General features: G+C 45.7%; 1 protein-coding gene across 2 annotated transcripts in view; it reads left to right on the top strand.

Annotated features, from left to right (window-relative positions):
* The window catches only part of EXOC6B (exocyst complex component 6B), a 304,900-nt gene that overhangs the window by 36,069 nt on the left and 250,162 nt on the right, over window positions 1-18,669 (top strand). For both annotated transcript variants that reach the window (XM_082315216.1, XM_082315217.1), the window contains exon 2: window positions 16,473-16,638. In XM_082315216.1, the coding sequence (XP_082171342.1) occupies window positions 16,473-16,638 (166 nt within the window). The remainder of the gene's footprint in view (window positions 1-16,472; window positions 16,639-18,669) is intronic.

An 18,669-nucleotide genomic window follows, 5' to 3' on the forward strand; every position in this document is an offset into this window, starting at 1 on the left:
GTTATACTTCCAGGAATACTACAGAATCATGCTTTGGATGCACCTTTACTAGCGGGAACCAAAGCTTACAGGCTGCCGTCCTCATTCTCAGCGCGGCGAGGTCTCGTGAAACGGCAAGCTGAGCTTGTTCAACCAGGAGGCGATACGCTATTTCCGAACTGCTTTTGGTAACTGCTGTTCAGGTTTCAGTTGTCTGAGCAAACTTTCCTCTTGCTGATTCTGTGTCTGGCTTCAGCTTACAAAACCCGCTGCAGTTGGAGCCTGGATCGTGCATCAGCGTGAAATACTTGGCTTCAGCCTCTCTGCGTGCAGAGTTCAACTCGAGGCCTTCCAGATAATGAAGCCGGCCTTGCCTGAGCCGCCTTCCCGCTGGAAAGCGTGTTACGCATGGTTTGACAGTTGTTGCTGCGCTCTGGGGGAAGCGAAACCTCAATGCAGTTCAGCCATCGCGACACAGGGTGGCGGTGCCACTTAAAGGTCTGGTGGCCCAAAGGCTGGATAATCTCGGTTTTTAGTTTGCTGTCGTCAGGGCTGTGTCCCTTTGGTGGCTCTGAATTACCTTACTGTGTGTGTGTGTGTGTCCGCTTCTTCCAAAGCCTGCTCCTCTGGGCTCAAGCGACCGAGCTGGCATTGGTGGAAGAGCTGGTGAGAAGGCTTGAACGTTCGCGGTCATCCCGTGGGCTAAGGAGCCCCCAGAATTTCTGGCAGTGGTTAAATCACCCCCGTACCTGGCAGATGTGACTTCACCTTCGCAGTCTTTTAATCCCTGTTTTTGATCCTTCCTCTTGACTTAAATCTGCTTTCTAGATCCTGCCGGCTGAACATCGGCTTGGTGAGGACTTCAGCTGGCTACGTATTGGTATGGCCATGACTTTGCACAGCGCTGCCTCTGAGGAGCGTGTGCCTGGGGGGGGTCTTGCCTTAGCTGAGCTCTGCCCCAAGAACAATCTTATTTCCCAAATTTCCCTGAGTGTCCCAGTCTCCCTCTGGTTTTCCCATTGTCTTGAGTTTGTCTCTGTAACCCAGAGCTGTCATAACTCCTAAAACACATTGCCCTAAAGCCCTTTTAGGCATTACACAAGTTCAGGAGCAAAATGTTTCTTGGTGTCTCCTCTTAGCAGTGTATATTCCCCTGTAACTGGTGAGAGCTTTCGGACACCTGTGGGCCGTCTTTGTTGCTTGCTCAGCTTTGGTAAGGTCAGTTTTGCTATTCGCAGAGGTTTCTTCCTTCCAGTTCTTGGCCCAGTGCTGCTGTTCTGTTTAGCGTCTGGTGCATCAAGCTCCTGTCAGCACATCTTGCATGGGATTTGTTTTCTTTGTGCTGTTTTTTGATAAATAGTAGCCCGAAAGCGATCTTAAGAGCATGCTCCCGCATTACTATTTCACCCCTTCCTACGCTGCTGACCCCGTGGCCTCTTTCTGGGTGTCCTCTGCAGCTCGGGTGCCAGTTGACTTGCAGGTCTCTGCTTGGGACTAAGCAGTCTCCTCCGCTATAGAAGCATCCCATATCCTGCAGCTCTCTCCCAAAGGGAAGCGTGGCAGGAGAACAGCTCTCCCAGCCCAGCTCTTCCAGGCTCGGAGGACTGGCCCGACTGGGCTGAGGCTGTTCGAGTCGTTTATCAGTCTGTGACCAGACAAGCAGGAGGAGCTGGAGAAGTGCCTACGCGCTCGCTCTCAGGCAAGGTTGGCTCTATCTCACTCTGAAAGGCAAGCCAGCCTGTGAAAATCAACACTGCAGAAGAATCACCAACAAAACCGCCTCCCACTGCTTTTTTTTTTTTTTTTTTTGTCTGCTCATGGTGGTCACTTGAAGTAATCTTTGTGGAAATCTTTATATAGGGTAGGTGGGGAGTCTGGATAACTGGCCTTCCCCTATGAAGCTGTATAGCAAATCAACAGGATGTCTGGTTCCAAGAAAAAAATACATTATAGGATGGTGTCTGCGCAGCGTTTAGGAGGCTGGGATTTTTATTTTTATTTTTTCTGTTCTTAACTGAATTATAACATGCTTCTAGGCAAGTTACTTGGTACTTGTGCCTCTGTTACCCAGTTCCATGTAGCTCTTCCTTCTGTTGGAATTGCAAAGCCCTTGTGTAATTAAGGTCAAATAAGTATATGAAATACTGAAGGTGAAGACATGCTTTCGATCTTAAGCTTTCTATTAGTGAAATGCTTATCAGTGGCATGATAGAAAATCACTTCCGAGTGTCTGAATGTCTCCTGATGTTTTGTTGTACTAATCTGTTATGGCTAAGGCATGAATAAGTGAACTATATGCCAGAATAAGCAAAACCACGTCTCATCACTCCTTGTTGCTGTTCCTTCCAAGTGTTTAAAGGCAGTAATGTTAGCTCCTTCCTCCTCAGCTGGAGGAGGGACGACCTGCCTAGACCCAGGGACCATAGTTGTGGGTGTGAAGGGACTGCAGGAAACCTGAAGTTCATGACAGTCCCAAATACGCGACAGGCTTTGTGGTTATCTCCCTACCACCGCAGGAGGTGGGCTAAGAGAGGTGAGAGACACCAGTGCTGGTTCTGTTGCCGTCCCATTACCCCCACTGAGGTGGTGCCTCTTTTACCATCCTTGTTGAAAGGTATTGTAGTAGTGGAGATAATGTCCTTTAGCCTGTGTTCCCAAAGTGGTCCCTAAGCTAAAACTGGTCGTGGTGCCTCTGGGTTCCCTCTCTAAGGGTACGTGCATTTGGCTGCCTGTGTAATGTATTGGACAGTGGGAGTCTCAAAGGTGTTGACATCCTACAGCTTTCATGAAGGCAGATGGCCTGGTAGAGCAGAAGAGACTGTAGATGAAGATGGAGTTTGTGCCTCACTTGACACTGGAGAATCCACATGGACAGTATAAATGTCCCATTCACAGGATGAGGTCGTTAGTGCCTGCACCTTCTGAGACGCTGAAATCCATCAGCCACAGGAGAGGAGCATGTGAGAAACAAGACTTGGTTGACTGAAGCGTGAGTGGAACTACCTGAGTTGTGTTTTAAGCAAAGGTGGAAGCGGTGCTTTCATCTGCTGAGGTCTTGGAACCTTCTGAAATCTGCTGTGTTTGGGAAGAAGAGGAAGATGAGGCTTGAGAGCAGGACCCCGTTGTAAGAGGTGCTGCAGGGTGAAGGTGTCTAGGTGCTGTTGGATTCTGAGAATGTCCTGTCCCCAGGAGATGATGAGCTAACAGTCTAAAAGGTAGTCATTCTTAAATGGCAAAATGGGGGAGGATGTTTGGCTTGGGAAAACAAAACCCAGAAGCAAACTAGATGATGTCCGTCGGTGCTCTCGTGCAGGTGTTGCAGGTTGTAGGGTTGCTGTTGTTACGAAAGAGGCATTAGCGGGGGGTAACTGTACTCTGAAAAAAGAGGAATTACTGGAACTAGTTAATCTTAATTTCTGGTGGCTGCAATTATTAATAGTGGTCTCCCCTTGTAGTAGAAACTAGCATTTGTAATTTGGGGTATTGCTGCCTGGGGGGCTGTCCTGGCATTTATGGAATAAAGGAATAAACCACTCAATTTGGTCCACCCAATTATTCTTCTTTCCCCTTGGAACAGTCCTATCTAGACCTTCAGAGGTAGCTTTTTCTTCATGTTGCATTAAACTTTTATATAAATTTGTCAACATATAGCCATTAAAACGCCAGACTGACTGGGAACATTTTCTATTTCAATATTACTCAGAAGTAATATTTTACTCTTAACAACTTTATTTCTCTCTGGCAATATTTCTGCTTGGATAAGAATATCTGAAAGAATCTCTCTGTTGAATTGTGATCTGTTTCATCATCAGCTTAGCAATTTGCTGGGCCCCTTTGAATGCTGACATGTTTTTCTTCGGGGTTTGTTTGGAGATGGGGAGGGAAAGAGAAGTCTGCTGACTGGTGAAAATATTCACAGAATCACAGAACACTTGAGGCTGGCTAGGACCTCTGGAGATCGTCCAGTCCCACTCCCCTGTTCAAGTAGGGTCACCTACGGCAGGTCACTCAGGACTGTGTCCCACGTGGTTTTGGATATCTTTAGGGATGGAGACTCTGCAACTTCTCTAGTCAACCTATTCCAGTGTTTGATCACCCTCAGAGTAAAAAAGTTTCTTTCCCCCCCCCCATGTTTAATGGAATTTTCTGTGTGTTGCCTCTTGTCCTGTCGGTGGGTACCAAGGAGAAGAGTCTGGCTCTGTCTTCTTTACCCTCCCAACCATCACCAGATATTTATATTCATTGATAAAGATTCCCCCCCCCAGCCTTCTCTTCTGCAGGCTGAACAGTCCCAGCTCTCAGCCTTTCCTTGCACGAGGGATGCTCCAATTGCTTTATCATGTTAGTGGCCCTTCCCTGGATGCTCTCAAGTAGCTCCATAGCTCTCTTGTACTGGGGAGCCCAGACCAGGACCCAGCTCTCTAGATGCCTCACCAGTGCCGAGTAGAGAGGAAGGATCACCTCCCTCGACCTGCTGGCTAATGCTTTTCCTTACACAGCCTAGGAGTCTGTCGGCCTTTGCTGCAAGGGCAGACATAGTCAGCTTGGTGGCCAACAGGACCCCCAGGTCCTTGCTGAGCTGCTTGCTAGATGATCAGCCCCAGTGTGTACTGGTGCCTGGGACTGGCTGTTCCTCCCCAGGGGCAGGACTTGGCATTTGCTGACCTTCATGAGGTTCCTGTTGGGCCATTTCTCCAGCCTGCCCAGGTCCCTCTGAGTGGTGGCACACCCCTCTGGTCTGTCAGTCGCTCCTTCCAGTTTTTTATCATCTGCAAACTTGCTGGGGGTGCACTCTAACTCCACATCCACGTCATTAATGAAGAGGTTAAGCAGTATTGGCCCCAGGATTGCCCCCTGGCGTTATACCACTATTCTAGATCATCTCCATCACCTTGCAAAAATACTTGAGCAGCAGTGTCTGCTCTTTCCTAGTTTGGGTTAGCTGTGGGGTTTTGTTGGGGTAAGGAGAAGACTGTATGCACCCTGTTGCAGGGCAAGATGTATGTAAGGATGTACTGCACAGCATATCTGTATGCTGCAGGCTGTACATTTTCACTCTTAGGCCTATATTGAGCTATTGAGCAAGACAACGTGTCTGGTTAGCGTATGCCGCGCTAAGCAGCGGCCAGCTTGGAAGATACTGGACGGAGAGGTTGGCTCCTCCGCTTCCCTTGTTGGTTTCTACCAATGGCTCTGGAAGCACGCAAACAAAAATATTATGCCTTCTTTCTGCTTTGAGTTTATCTGGCTTAAGATCGCAGTGATTCTATGCTATTAAGATTTTCTTCCCTAAATTAAACAGCTCCTTGGGACCCTTTTTTAGAAGGAATATGCTCATATCCAGTAACTAAATTGCCTCTCAATCTGCCTTGTGAATTAGCTAAGTGGAGAGATCCCTCAAAGCGTCCTGACACATCCAAGGCACTTTGTCCAGCCCGCAATCTTTTGTAGTCATTTTTTTGGTGTGTTCTGGGACTTGCGTTGTTCAGCGACTTCCACGTTCAGTGCTCTGGTGTTGGTATTTCCTTCGCGTCTGAGTTGCCAAATAAAGGTAACCCACATTGTCGTGGTTTCAGATAGTTTGGTTGCTCCCTTTACAAATCAGTGCTTCACTAAAGGTCAGAGTGAGAATCAACCAGAGACAGCGAGCAGATGGCTCCATTGAGCTTTCTGCCTCTCGTTATAGATAGCACATCTGATGTACATCTACCCCGTTACTCTGAGCGTGTCCTCTCCCCCCAGCCTCTGCCTGTTGTGAAGGATTAGATGTGCTGGAACACCATTGCAGGCACAGCAGAAGGGAGATTAGAACATTTGTGGTGGCTTTATGTCCACATCCTCCAATTCTTGTGGGTTTGCGTCTACCCCCTTAATTTCGACACTTTTCCTAACAATAGTACATATGGTATAAACATTCAGAAACTTCCTGCAAAGTAAGTGTGACTAGGGTGTATCATTAGATTTCTTCCTTTTTTAAACAGTGTTGTTTACAGGCATTGTAAAGATGATTCATCTCTGTCTTAATGTTAACCAGCTTGGATGGGATGAAATTTATCTCGCTTGGTTCTAGCGAGCATTCCTATCCTACACATGGTGCAAATCAACTGTCCTTCCAACTTGAAAGAGCTTGAGAGAGTAGGGCCTGCTGACGCATCGCTTTTGTTCTTGGGGGAATTGTTTCCATTGTGCTCGCAAAAAGAGGAGGGAAGTTGAAAGCTCTGCTCGTGGCCAGTTCTCTCCATCCTTGCCTCGGTTGGGGGCATTCGTGTTTGTTGTAGCTGTTCTGGCTTGCCTGGCTTTGCGTTGCTCCTTACGTTTCCTGGCTCTTCTGGAGGCTGAACGCTAATTTGTTCAAGCTCTCCCTCTTAATGCCTTTTATCATCTGAATTTCATTCTTTAATAGGGACATTATAACCAAGTTGTTCCATTATATTTTCAATTAGGGTAATTATTCTTCGTTTCCTTCAGAATCTTGTCTGGCGCGGAATAGCTATATTCTACCCTGGAGATGGCTGTGGCTTTTATGATGGCTCTATTTTTCCACTAACGTATAGTCTAAAAGTGCTTCGTTGTCGTAAGTGCACACTTAAGAAGGCTTTAGAGTATTTTACAACTAAAGACCTGATCTTGTACAAATGAAGGAAATAGGAATTTGTCTGTTGCCAGCAGTGAAAGTTGAGTTGGGTTCTTTGAAATCCTTGTAAAAACCTGGAAGGATTTAGTACCCGGGGTCGGAGACATCACTTCTTTCAGCCTCAGGGCTTTAGTACGGCATTGGTCAAGATCAGGGTTTTCCAAAGAGCTTCGGCTATTCTGTAGGCTGGACCTATAGAAAACAGGGCTTCAGGGGATCTCAAGGAGCCACCTACTCAATCCTCTCCTGATCTGAGGAGATATTTGGTCTCTCCAGCGGCAAATATATCTAATCTCCTCCTGCTTGGTATTTTTCTAGCTTATTCTGAGAAACGATCAATTTAAAGAGATCCCGTATCATGCCATGATGATCTCTTTCGGATTTCTGCCACTCTTACAGTTGGAAAACTTTGTCTAATGTTTAACCTAATTCTGGGCAATTTCAGCCCATGACTATTTTTCCTTTCTTCAATAGACACAAATATTTGCATGGGAATGAGTCCGGGCTTCCTCTGGTAGTCATACAGCCCAAATGCTGTTGCCTTTTAATCCAGCTTTCCTCCCTGAGGATGTTGCTGCTGTGTCTCATGTCCTCCCGATGAGTTTGCCAGAGTAGGCATCTATAGTTAGAAAGAAGATGGGCTTCCAGTTACGGCACTGCAGTTCTGAAGTGAGCAGCAGTTTGCGGACGAGGTTGAGATTTGTTGACAAGGATGGGTTTACTCATCCGAAACTCGGCATTAGAGTCCCAAACCTCAACCCTGGATTGGCTGGGACAACAGCGGCTTAAGGCAGGATTAGAGACTCTCTTTTATGGAAGGCTTTTGGTTGGTTTTGTTGGAGTCCAGAATGCTGCTCCTGTTGAGTGGGGCTAGCTCAGCCATTTCTGGTTTTTATAGCGAATGCTTGCCATATATTGAGCTCCCAAGCCCTGACAGAGATGCTCCGAGCTTCTGTATCTGGGTTCTGTTCTTAGAGCTGGTCCTGACCTGTTGTTTTGCCTTAAAGTCACTTCGCTTCCCTCCTCAACTGAAACGCAATCTGTAAAATACATTTCTGACAAAGCTTTTGTGAAGCGTAGTTGAAAATTCGTTGCCGCTTTTGAGACTCTTGTGCGTCACTACTAAGTCTTATTTTGACGGCATGGGTCCTGGGCCTGCGGTGGAGAAATGAAACAACGGAGAACTACAAGAGCAAGGTGGCATGCGGTACATGTGTTCTTCCATTCCCTGTTTTATCTTTTGGGGAAGCCCTTTCGTGTGCATTCATCAAGTCGAACTGATTTCTGAGCGCGCCTCCTACAGAACCTCTCTGCTTTTTGGGACGTGTAGCTGTGGGTTTGTGACCTGAGTCTTCTCAGACCGAACAAAAGGACTTCTCGTCCTTAAACGGAGCTAGCGCAGGCAGGGGGTGACTCAGGCGCAGAAGCAGAGGTACTTCGATCCCGGCATCGCAAGCGGCGCTATCTTGTCTGGCCTCCAGCTGCCTCTCTAAAAAAGCACTGGTCCTTTGTAGGTCCCGCGTTGGGTTGGCGTGCCCTAGGCAGGTGTCTCAAAGGGTGCCAGGCATCTATATTTAGGCAACTGAAGCCTACATGTTTTCTAATCCGAGGCTTGCACATGAGTTTTGGAAAGCAATTATTAGGCTGTAAATGAGAGCGAGCTTTCTCTAGCTTGGGCTGTGCTGATGGGAGAAATCGGGTCAGCAATATGCTTGTCTCTGCCAGAAGTCCCTGTTGCATAAAGTTTCCTTCTGGAGCCACTTGTGTGATTACTCCTAATCTGTTTTGATTAAATTGATCAAGGTTACAAAAATGTTTAGAAGTAGCTTCACTCTTTTTTGGGGTGCTGGTGGTGTGGGAGAGGGTATGAGGGCTGAAGGAGGAAGGCAGAAGTTGTTAGTGGGACTGGAGCAGGAGCTGGCAGAGAGCTTTTTCCACTGGCAAAGCTGTCTGCAGAGCGCAAATCTGCCTGCTGCTGAAAGTCAGGAACTTCTCGACACAATGAATTGGCAGCGAAGAGCTGCATTGTGCCATCTTGTTCAACTTTTGCCTGCGAGTGAGACCTTCAGTTGACCTTGATAATGACCCATGCTCTTCTGCAAGAGGAAAGGAGCTGGAAGCTGGCGCGGCTGAGCACCGCCCGCTGCCAGGCAGGGATGTCCGTGCCAAGCGCCGTTCGGTCGTACGCCGTACCGCACGCCGTACCGCCCGTGGAGGCGACGGAGGCAGCGAAGCCGCTGCTCTGGTCTTAAAGACCGTGCGTGGGCAGCGTGTTAGCCCGTGCGTCGTGCCGGCTAGCCTTGCTGCCCCGGTCCCCTTGCAAAGGCTCCGGTACGCACGCTTCGAGGATGGAAGTTACCAATCACTGTCAATTTTAATGCGCTTTGCATGGTTTTATAATGCAGCGCTTTTAATATCATGCATGTCTTTAGGATTTGTTATGCCTCTGTTGGATGTTGTGACAGCATTGCTTCACAGCAGAAAGGAGGGTCCGAGACTTAAAGCCAAGAATGCACCAAAAAAAAAAGTCAACTTGTTTAAACAATGCATAAGACGACAAAATGAACTTTGTTACTAGGAAAAAAACTTTTATTGGACACTAACACAGCAAGTATAGACATTAAAATTTTTCTGTGGTAATCTAATTTGCTTTTACAGATGTAAATGGCTAAATTATAAATTCTGTAAAGTTTATAAAAATGATATTCTGTTATCAGTGAACTGATTTGTGGATGCTTTGGGAGGGTGCCTTTCTTCATTGCGAAGTGTTCGTTTTCTCCTCTTTCTTGTGCTGCTGATAGGGTAGATAACACGGCAGGAGAAGAGTGGTCTCCAGTAGAAACTGCTGGTGTCCGAAACCGTCACCCTCGTGACGGAGGTGGCCTTCATCTCGCAGTGCTTTGGGAGTGGGGAGGGAGACGTGGCCAAGCTGCAATCTTTCCTGTTCTGTCTGAGAAAGATGGGGTAATGTGCGTGGTTTTTAACTTGATGCCATAGCTTTTACATTGAATGGTGAGAGGGTATTAAAAAAAAAAAAAACAAAAACAAAAAACAAAAAACAAACCACTTTTAAGAAGGGGATAGTTTGCACCAGAAATACTGATGTCTTGCGTCTAGATAGGAACCGCTTCTTCCCCTCTCTTCTCTCTCCTGCATACTGAAACACATAAGTTAGATACATACTGAAACACAGAAGTTGACCCTTTCTGGAATTTGGTGCTTCAGGTAGGCTTTTCAGTCCGGCAGTGGCTTTGCAGGGTGGTTTGTGCCTCTTGCCTTGTCCTGGTATTCCGGTCTTTAAGTTTTTCATCGCTACGCTGCTGCTGGGACTGGTAGAGTCTTTTGTTCTGCAAATGCAATGTCTGGGCTCAGGTGTGACTGCAGCTCACGTACGGTGTGGTGCTGATAAAGGCTGTAATATAAAAGATACTTTCCAAAAGACAAGGATTTTGCGTATTAATAATATCCCTACTTCGCTTTCACACAGTGCTTTTTCTTTGTTTTCCTGATATTATACCCACCCTGTTGCTTGCAGTGGTGGCTTCCAGGGTGCTGCTGTGGCAGGTGCCTCTGCATCTGCGTCATGAATCATGTTTTAATTTGGCTTTTTCTTGGTCTTCTTGGCCTTATTATGTTAGTCATCTAGAGTTTATAGTGTATTCCTCTGGTGAGGCTGAAACCTCTCTCGTGTGTTGGATGTGGGAGGTGCGTGCTTGGGCTGATGCTCCTGCCTGTGCTCTGCTCTGCTCCGGTCTCTGGCAGTTCAGTGTGGAATAGGGATAACAGCTGAGGGTCTGTAAGTTTCTAATTATTTAAAAAAAAAAGAGAAATTAAAGAAAAAAAAAAAAGGCCAAAAAGTATTTTAACTGTTGCTGAACTGCTCTGCCACCCCAGGTCAGCGGTGTTGCCTGAGGTCCTGCAGCCTATTTTCCCCCCAAGGCAGCATCAAATCCTCTCCATCCCTGAAGCAGCATCTGTTCAACTTATTTTTAAACTCTGATGAACAGGGTTTCCAGTGTCCCAGTGTGCTTTATTTCAGGGCTTTGACTATCTTCAGTTGCATTTTATCACAAAATCTAGCCTAGGCCTTTGCAAATCGATCTGCTGTCGTGCATCCCGTAACAGCTCTGCAGAACTGCTCACCTTCCTCCCTCTTTAACGTAGTGGAGGTCTTTTTCCATGGCTCTGAGCTCCCCGTGTCCTCGCCAGCCCTTTCTCTTCAAATCTAACCCCAATTCCCTCGGCTCTCCATGGGCCAATAAATAAGGTGCCTTTATTGCCTTGATTGACCTCTTGACTTCTGGAAACACTTCCAGTTTCTCGAGGTCTTTGGCTGCCGCTTTCCAGAAGGCTTGCGACTCCCTTCGCTTTGGTGTTACCAACGTATTTCGAAAGTACAGCTTGCATTATATTTTCCAATTTGCTAATAAAAACGCTGAAAAAAACCAGGCCCGGGACAAATGCGTGTAGACGCCCTGTTGAAAAGCTCCTTCTGGTTGAGGCCAGTCATTGACAAGTAACATCGTTTTTAGGGTGGTTTTTGGGTACTGTACGCATGTGGTTTATGGTGGTTTTCTGTGCAGCGTTCCTCCTGGAGCGCTTGTGAGAATATCCCCAGGGCCGTGCCAGGACTTCGCTGAAATCAAGGTGTTCCCAGCTATTAAACTGGGGTTATCTTGCCAAATAATATAGCGGTGCTCTTCAGAAACGGCTTTGTTGTCTACTCCAGGATCTTGTGATAATGGGGTATTGCTGGTATTTTGCTGAATTTTGCAGTGATTGGAATGATTTCTGTTGTAGACTGAAAATACGATGGTGGTCTGTGCAAGATAAGTGGGTCTAAGTAGGAAAAGTACACGTGGGAATGCTTTCTAATCTATAATAATGAAAAATATTTATGACTAAACATTTTATACTTCTCCAAAAAGGGAAAAAAAAGTTGCTTCTTTCTCTGTATTCATGTCATAAATATAAATCTATGTAGCTGATATGTAAAACCGAGTGGGCTTAAATTCTGTTTAATTAGCAGAATGGAAACAAGAAGCAATTTCTACACTTGCTCTTCCCCTGGGGTAATTTCAGGTGTAGCAGGCCAAGTAAGCAGGGTGTCTTTGGAGTACAGCTTGCTAATGCTGTGTCAGGACGTGGATCAGCTTTGTGAAGCACAGGGCTTGAAGCTGTGAACTCTGACAGTTAAGATATTAAACAGGTATTAGTCTTGCAAACTTTCTTTGACCTTTTTTCCATGGAGCTGTTGCACCACTCTCGAATTTTTATTTTTTTTGCATTGCTCAGTAGTTAATTTGTTTATTATAAAAGTTAGACTAAGATTAAACAAACTGCTAATGCTTTTATGTAGCTTAATGAGAAGAAAATGTTTCTGAGGGATTAAAACCACAACAGAAGTTTAAAGGGGGGGGGGAAATAAAATAAAATTGAAGTCCACAACAGACTCAGGAATTTGTTCCACTTATTAACTGAAAACAGAAACAAGTCACTTCTGTTCCACTGTCCCCAGAATGTCCTCCTTGCATTGTTCCAGATCTCTTTCATTTCGCCCCCAGAGACTTCCCTCCTCTGTACTTTCAGCTGAAGTTATTTAGGTTACTTCTGAGTCCCCGTCCTGCAGGCAGCTCTCGTTGGGAATGACGTTGCAGGGTCAACCTCGCGGCTTGGCCTTCTCCGAGACTGCCTGAAGCCCTCTTGTTAACCAGTTGAGCGTGAGACGGAGGGAGGACCTGCAAAGCCAGTTCCTAAATATTTTCTAGCATTAATTTATACATTAAGCTCCTCTGGCATTCCTTCAGCGTGTATATGGTGTCTGGCGTAGGACCTGCCAGCCTGGGAACGGCCAGATGAAGTGTCTAAGGCACGGCTGGAGAGAACGTAGGTTGAGTTGGTGCTTGGTGGCAGGGCCCAAGGTGCCCTGCCTCTGACCGCGTTTTAAGGAGATTTGTAGCTGAGCTTGTTGTCCCTTTCAGCCTCCTCTTGGGCTGGATTCCCCAAACCTCTGCTCTTGTGGATGATGAAGTGATCGAGAATGCAGTAGAGTATCCAAGAACGCGGGGGCTGAGCACAGGCAGAGTCGCGTGAGGCTCTGGGATGCGGAGGGAGCATGAAGATGCGAAAGGCTCACGATCAACACCTCGCGCTTCTGTGTGCGCTCCTGCTCGCTTTCTGCTGCTTGGAAAATGGAAAAGGCACCTGAGCATCCGGCTGTGCCACGAGTCCGCGCCTGCGGCATCCCCCTTGTTAACAGTTTGGCTGCTTGGTGTGGGCCAGGTTTGGTTGCCCCTCTTTTAGGGGATAAACTCTGCAAGGCTGCAGGCGGGAACTCCTGATGCATTTGCCTGTCGTGGCTTTCCTGGAAAGATTTTTCCAGTTGACCTTTTGAAAAAAATGAAGTGGATTTTTTTTAATGAATGCAGAAATTGTGAAACTTAACAATACAGTCCAAGAACTTTTTAAACTCATCTTAAATGGTTTTGTTTAGTGAGTGTACTTAAAAAATTTAAACCAGACAGATCTGTCACTGAGCATAGTCTTCAATCGGAGAATTACAGCCTGCTCCGGAGCTGTAAGATAAGTGCATGCTGGGCAGACCTGTCTTTCTCAGACTTTTTTAGCTGAAAGGCTTTTTGTGGGGGAGGCTTATTACTAAAGCTATCTGACCAGCAATTTTTTATAGCAAAGAAAACAAAAAAGCAGCCTCAAGGATCATTTTCTATAGCATTGTCACAGTGCTTTGTTATTTACAACCAAGAAAATGAACAGCCCAAGACAATTCTAATTTTTATTTTTGTTTTCCTTACTTTATTTTTGCATTGTGTGCTGTTGTGATTATTAGTGGGTATAAATATACGTGTAAGATTTTTTTTTTTTCTTTCTAGCAATTTTTTTGTGCATCACTTTCTAATGTCTTCTGAATTACTGGTCACTTCAGGACATTTCACGGAAGATCCGGATCAGGCTATAATTAGTGTTTGAAGTAGGAGAGTGGATATGCAGAAGAAATGAGGTAGGGGGGAGCAGCTGGAGAGACCTGTAGGTCCAGAACAAGGCAGTGAGGGTCCCGAAGGTCTGGTGAGCAAGAAGTGGGAAGATAATGCCCCAGATGTGGTAATCCTGAAAAGGGAGAAATACGTAAAGAAGGTGCTCAGTTGAGTGCGTCGGGTGAGAACCAGAGTTGGTCTTGAGAAAGCTGGCAATGGCTAGGTAGGTAACAGTGCACAAACGTTGAGGGTATGGGAACGCAAGGATGGTTTTCCGAGAGGGATGCTGTAGCTCGGGCAGCGGCAGAAACAGCTGAGGAAGGTGGATCCCTACCAGAGCCAGGGAACCAAAGATGGTGATGGTAGAGCTTGGGACTTGAGGTATGTTTTGATGTGATTCATATCACATTAATATAGGATAGATTTGTTCTTCTTGCAATCAAGCCGAGTCCCTACGTTGTTTATTTTGAGCTAAGAGTCACTGCATAGTCACTGTAGTCTGCTCGGATGACAATGTTCAATACAGAGCAAGAACTTGACATCCCATAACTTCGGAGTTGACATCCTGCAACTTCGGAGTGCGTCGTGGTTTGGTCTGGGACTTGCTTGGCTGTTGCCCATTCGCTTGTGTTTCAGAGGGAGGATGGAAGTGCAGGATGCTGGTTCTGCATTGGGGGGAGGGTTGTGGATGAATAGCAGAGCTCGGAAGGGAAGGTATGGAGTTTGAGTATCAGCTTAGAGCTGACCCCTGAGATGCGGGGGTTTCGTTGCTGCCTGTCACCAACTTTTTTTTATGCTAGAGATTGGCTAAAAAAAAAAATTAAAAAAAAAAAAAAAAAAGGTTTGTAGTCATTGGACCTTTATGTCTTAGGTTTACCATCTGCAAAGGAAACTTTGCCTAGAGTTTGTAAGTAATTTTGAGACTCTTTTCCGTTAATAGATGCCTCTGTAAATGCCGATGGTATTTTCCTTTGAACGTAAACACCTTTATTTGGCACCCGTAATTACTGTTGTGGGGTTTTAGTTTTTTTTAAATTATATTTGAATGAAAACACGACTTGTCTAACTTTATCTGCTTGTTGTATGTGAGTTATCTTTGAGTTCAGAGTTCGTTAGAGCGGAGGTGCCCGGTTGGGTTGCGTGAGAGACCCTGCAAAGGGGCTGTGCAGCACTAGATGGCACTCTGCCTCCAACTTTCACGTTTCACCAGCAAAACTCTGCTAAGCTGTAAGGAAAAACCGCTAGAATCGCACTAGTGGCAGCATTCATATAATTTTAGGAAGTTATATCTCTTTTTCACCTTTAGCACCAAACAGCTTCTACCTTGGAATAAAGGCGGCAGTGTGGTCGCCTTTGAAGACTTCTGCTCTTGGCGACTGTGTTATTTTACATTGAGTTTGAAACAGGCTTATGAAGATTTGGCATTTTTGTTTTGCCAGTGAGAACGGTTTACTGAGACTGTACAACTGAAATTGCTAGGGCAGGTTTTAAAGAATGAGAATTCAGTAGATTTCCTCCAGCTTTTAGTCCTGTCTTGGTATTTTTTGGATGACTTGGAGACCTTTATGGATTGCAGAGGTGGGATTCTCCAAAGTGACGTGTGAGCACAGATCACACCGAAGGATCACATTGCTTTCTGCAGATAGAAAGATCTAACGTGTCCGGTTGGGTTTATCTGGTTCTGGCTCTTTCTGAAGTGTAGCTTGTCACTGCCGTGATTAGGAATTTTTTTTGTAATTGTGTTTTTTTTTTTTTTTTATTCTTATAGCTTGTTACAGCTCTGTCATTCCCCATCTTTTCTCTCTAACTGCTGCATGGAATCCAGTGTAGAATTAAGTTGGCCTTTCTTTCTGACACAGTACAAGCTCAGACTCCATAAAGCTCACTGTGTACTTAATTTTTTTGGATTGGGAGAGAATTCAGGTTTAGCAGTTAACGCTGCTCTTCAAAATACTAAAACTTCACGAAGACAAGTCTAAGGGTGGGATATAGAAAATATCTATGTTTACTATAAAAAACCAACCCCCTGAGAATCCCATAGCAGTCATGATCTATTGCTTCTGCACAGCGGCTCTTTCTGCGGATGAGAGTCGCCTTCTAGGCTGCTTTACAAAACGGTTGGAAATAATCATCGTTACCAGACAGCGTGGGTTGGGAATGGGCAGAACAAAAGGTGGTTTGACGTGGCAATTCAAGCTTCTCTTCCCAGTTCCGTGGCATTTAGGAAAATACGGAGGATAGATTTATTTTTTTAACTTCCACCCTTAAATTTAACACTAGTGGTTTGGTTGTAGCATAGATTACCTGTTACCTGCAGCTTGCACGCGCGGTGTCTTGGCTTGGGGTATCCCCATCAGTTTGGGTTGTCTTCAGCTGTGTTGGCCATTCAGCGACACTGCTAACTGTGCTGGCAAAACTAGGGAGGAGAAGGGGAATGGATTTTGGCAGCTGTAGAGGTGATGCTTTTCCATTGCAGATTTTACCCCAGAAGCACAAAGAACACCCAGAAAATTGTCCAAGAGGAGTGCTCAGTGTGACAGCACGCGATAGCAGATAGGGATCAGAGATGGCTGAGCTCAAAGCTAGAGCACAAAGACTTTGCTTCAGATGATTCAGCGCTGGCTCGGCCGTGTTGCGGTCTCTGAGGCAACATTGAGCTGGTGTTGGACAGGTGGAAAAAGAAAAAGAAAGGCTGGAATAGAAAGTTTTTCAAATCTGAGTTTGGTGCCTGGTGTATGCAAATAAAAAGCAAAACTATCCCTTTATCACAGGAGGGTTTCTTTAAAGCTCATATTTTTGGTATTTCTTTTAAGTAGTGATAGTAACAGGTATTGGAATCTTGACCAATGTTGGCTTCTTCTTTTTAGGTCTGTCTATGATGGAGAAGAACACGGTCGTTTCATGGAGAAACTGGAAGCACGAATCAGAAACCACGATCGTGAGATTGAGAAAATGTGCAACTTCCATTACCAGGGCTTTGTGGACTCCATCACAGAGCTGCTGAAAGTTAGAGGAGAAGCTCAAAAACTGAAGGTAAGAGAAAGCCGTCTAGACATGGTCCTGGGCATCTGGCTCTAAGGTGGCCCTGCCTCAGCAGGGGGCTTGGGCCAGATGGCTTCAGGTTGGACCTTCCAACCTCAACCACTGTGGGATTCTGTGAAGCCACGTGAATGTCGCCTTTTCTCCTTTTGTCTAGAGCATCTCTCTTCCATCTAAAAAATAAAAAAAATAAATTAAATATATATATCTTCATTCTCCCTGTAGCAATAGGTTAGTCATCTGAAGTTTGACCATTATTTGGGTAAACTGAAACAGTGTGGTACGTTAAGAGCACAAGAAAGCTTAAAGCTAAGCCTGTTCTGCATTAGGAAACATGTGCTTTTTCCTGGTAGACCTTATACCAATTTCTTAAGCAAAAATAAGCTCTGCAATCAGAAGTACATCTGCTATAGCAGCATCTGCTCTAGTGCCCCATCTGACATTGAATTCTCGTTACAGGGTAGTGGTGTGTCTGAGACAAGTCAGCAAAGAGGTCTGATGCAGAGCTGACTCTGCCTGATGTTGGCAAGTGAAATATTAATATTTAAAAAGCAAGTGAACATCAGAGCGTTGTCAGGTGTTCAGGTGTAAGCAGGAACAGTAGTGAAATATAACTGAACTGATTTCACTAAATACTGCAAGACTGTGTAAACAAACGCACAGCTTGACTCTTTTTCAGTAGCATCTCCAGATTTGGTTGGCTTAACTAGAAGGTAAAATGGTTGGAGCTGGGAATGGAAAAAATAAAATGGTTACAGCTAGGAATGGGCTTTCCAAGTATTGTGGCCTTTCAAGCTGTGCAGAAAGATGAGAGAAAGGTGGAATTTACCTATATCTTGAAAAACTGTGTTTAGTAGTATGTGGAAAAAGCTGTTTGTAGGATCAGGATGTGGATAAGTGTCGGGAAGGAAGCTAGGCAGGTTTCTGGGGAGAAAAAGGACCTAGAGGTTGGAGGTGTTCCCACGTGTAGGGGCCAGGTGGGCTTGTAGTTGAGGCTTGGCTGCTGTGCCTTAAAATACAAGTATTCCACAATTTGGGGCGTATAAAAATGCACAGTAATGAATTAATCAGTGTCAGAGGTCAGAGAACCTTCCTCATTTTCCTACGCACATTAGCACAGAGGCAGGGGAGGCCGCTGTGCCAGCCCTTGCTGCGGCAGCAAGGTGCAACCTTGATTTGCAAGGCGAAAGCAGCCTCCCAGGACGGTCCCTTAGCCAACGGGGCTGAGTTGTGCGGCACCCAAAAAGGCACGGACTGTCTCCAGAGAGCAGCACGGCAAGTCCTTCTGGCTGAGTGGCGTCTGGCCGGTTGAGAAGGGCTTTTCTGGGAGCCCAGGAGTGTTGGAGACCATTCAATGGGCATTAGAAAAGGTGAAGTTATAAATAAGGGGGGGGGGGGGAAATCTCAGAAAAGCAAGTCTTCTGGAAAAGAAGGAAGAACTCGACCTTCAGTATGCTGACTGCTGCTTTTCATACATTTATTTATTCATTTAAAGCTACCTGTGCCATTTCCTAGCAGGCTTCTGGCCTTACCCACCCAGGTCTCCATCCCACAGACGGACGCACGTGCGCAGGAACACCTTCGTGGGGGTGACACCAGAAGCACCCGCATTATTACAGCGGCGTTCTCCATGGCAAGGATTCATCCAGCAGTTGATTGCAGGATGAGGCCATTGGAAATACCATGAAAGAAGTCTTTTTTTTTTTTTTTTAAGCTATTGTTTCTAGCCAAGAATTCCACATTGTTTGTTTGCAAAGGCTTGTTGCTGTTTCCCATTCTACAAACAGCTACTTTGTTGGTGGCGCACTGTGAAGTCCATCTCTGTACCCTCAGGATCTCTCTTGATTTCCATCACTATGTGATCTATAAAACGGCACATGGGAAAAATATACACAGAAACTTATTTGAGAAATACTGAGCCCTCTTTGTAAGGGTTTCCCCAGGGAATCATCCGTGGGTCCAGTGGTGAGAGTGTGTTTTGTTCCAGCTATTCATTCTCTGTTTGATCTTGGTCTTTTTCTCAGT

This window comes from Platalea leucorodia, assembly GCF_965183815.1.
Source record: "Platalea leucorodia genome assembly, chromosome: 6".
NCBI classification, from domain to species: domain Eukaryota; kingdom Metazoa; phylum Chordata; class Aves; order Pelecaniformes; family Threskiornithidae; genus Platalea; species Platalea leucorodia.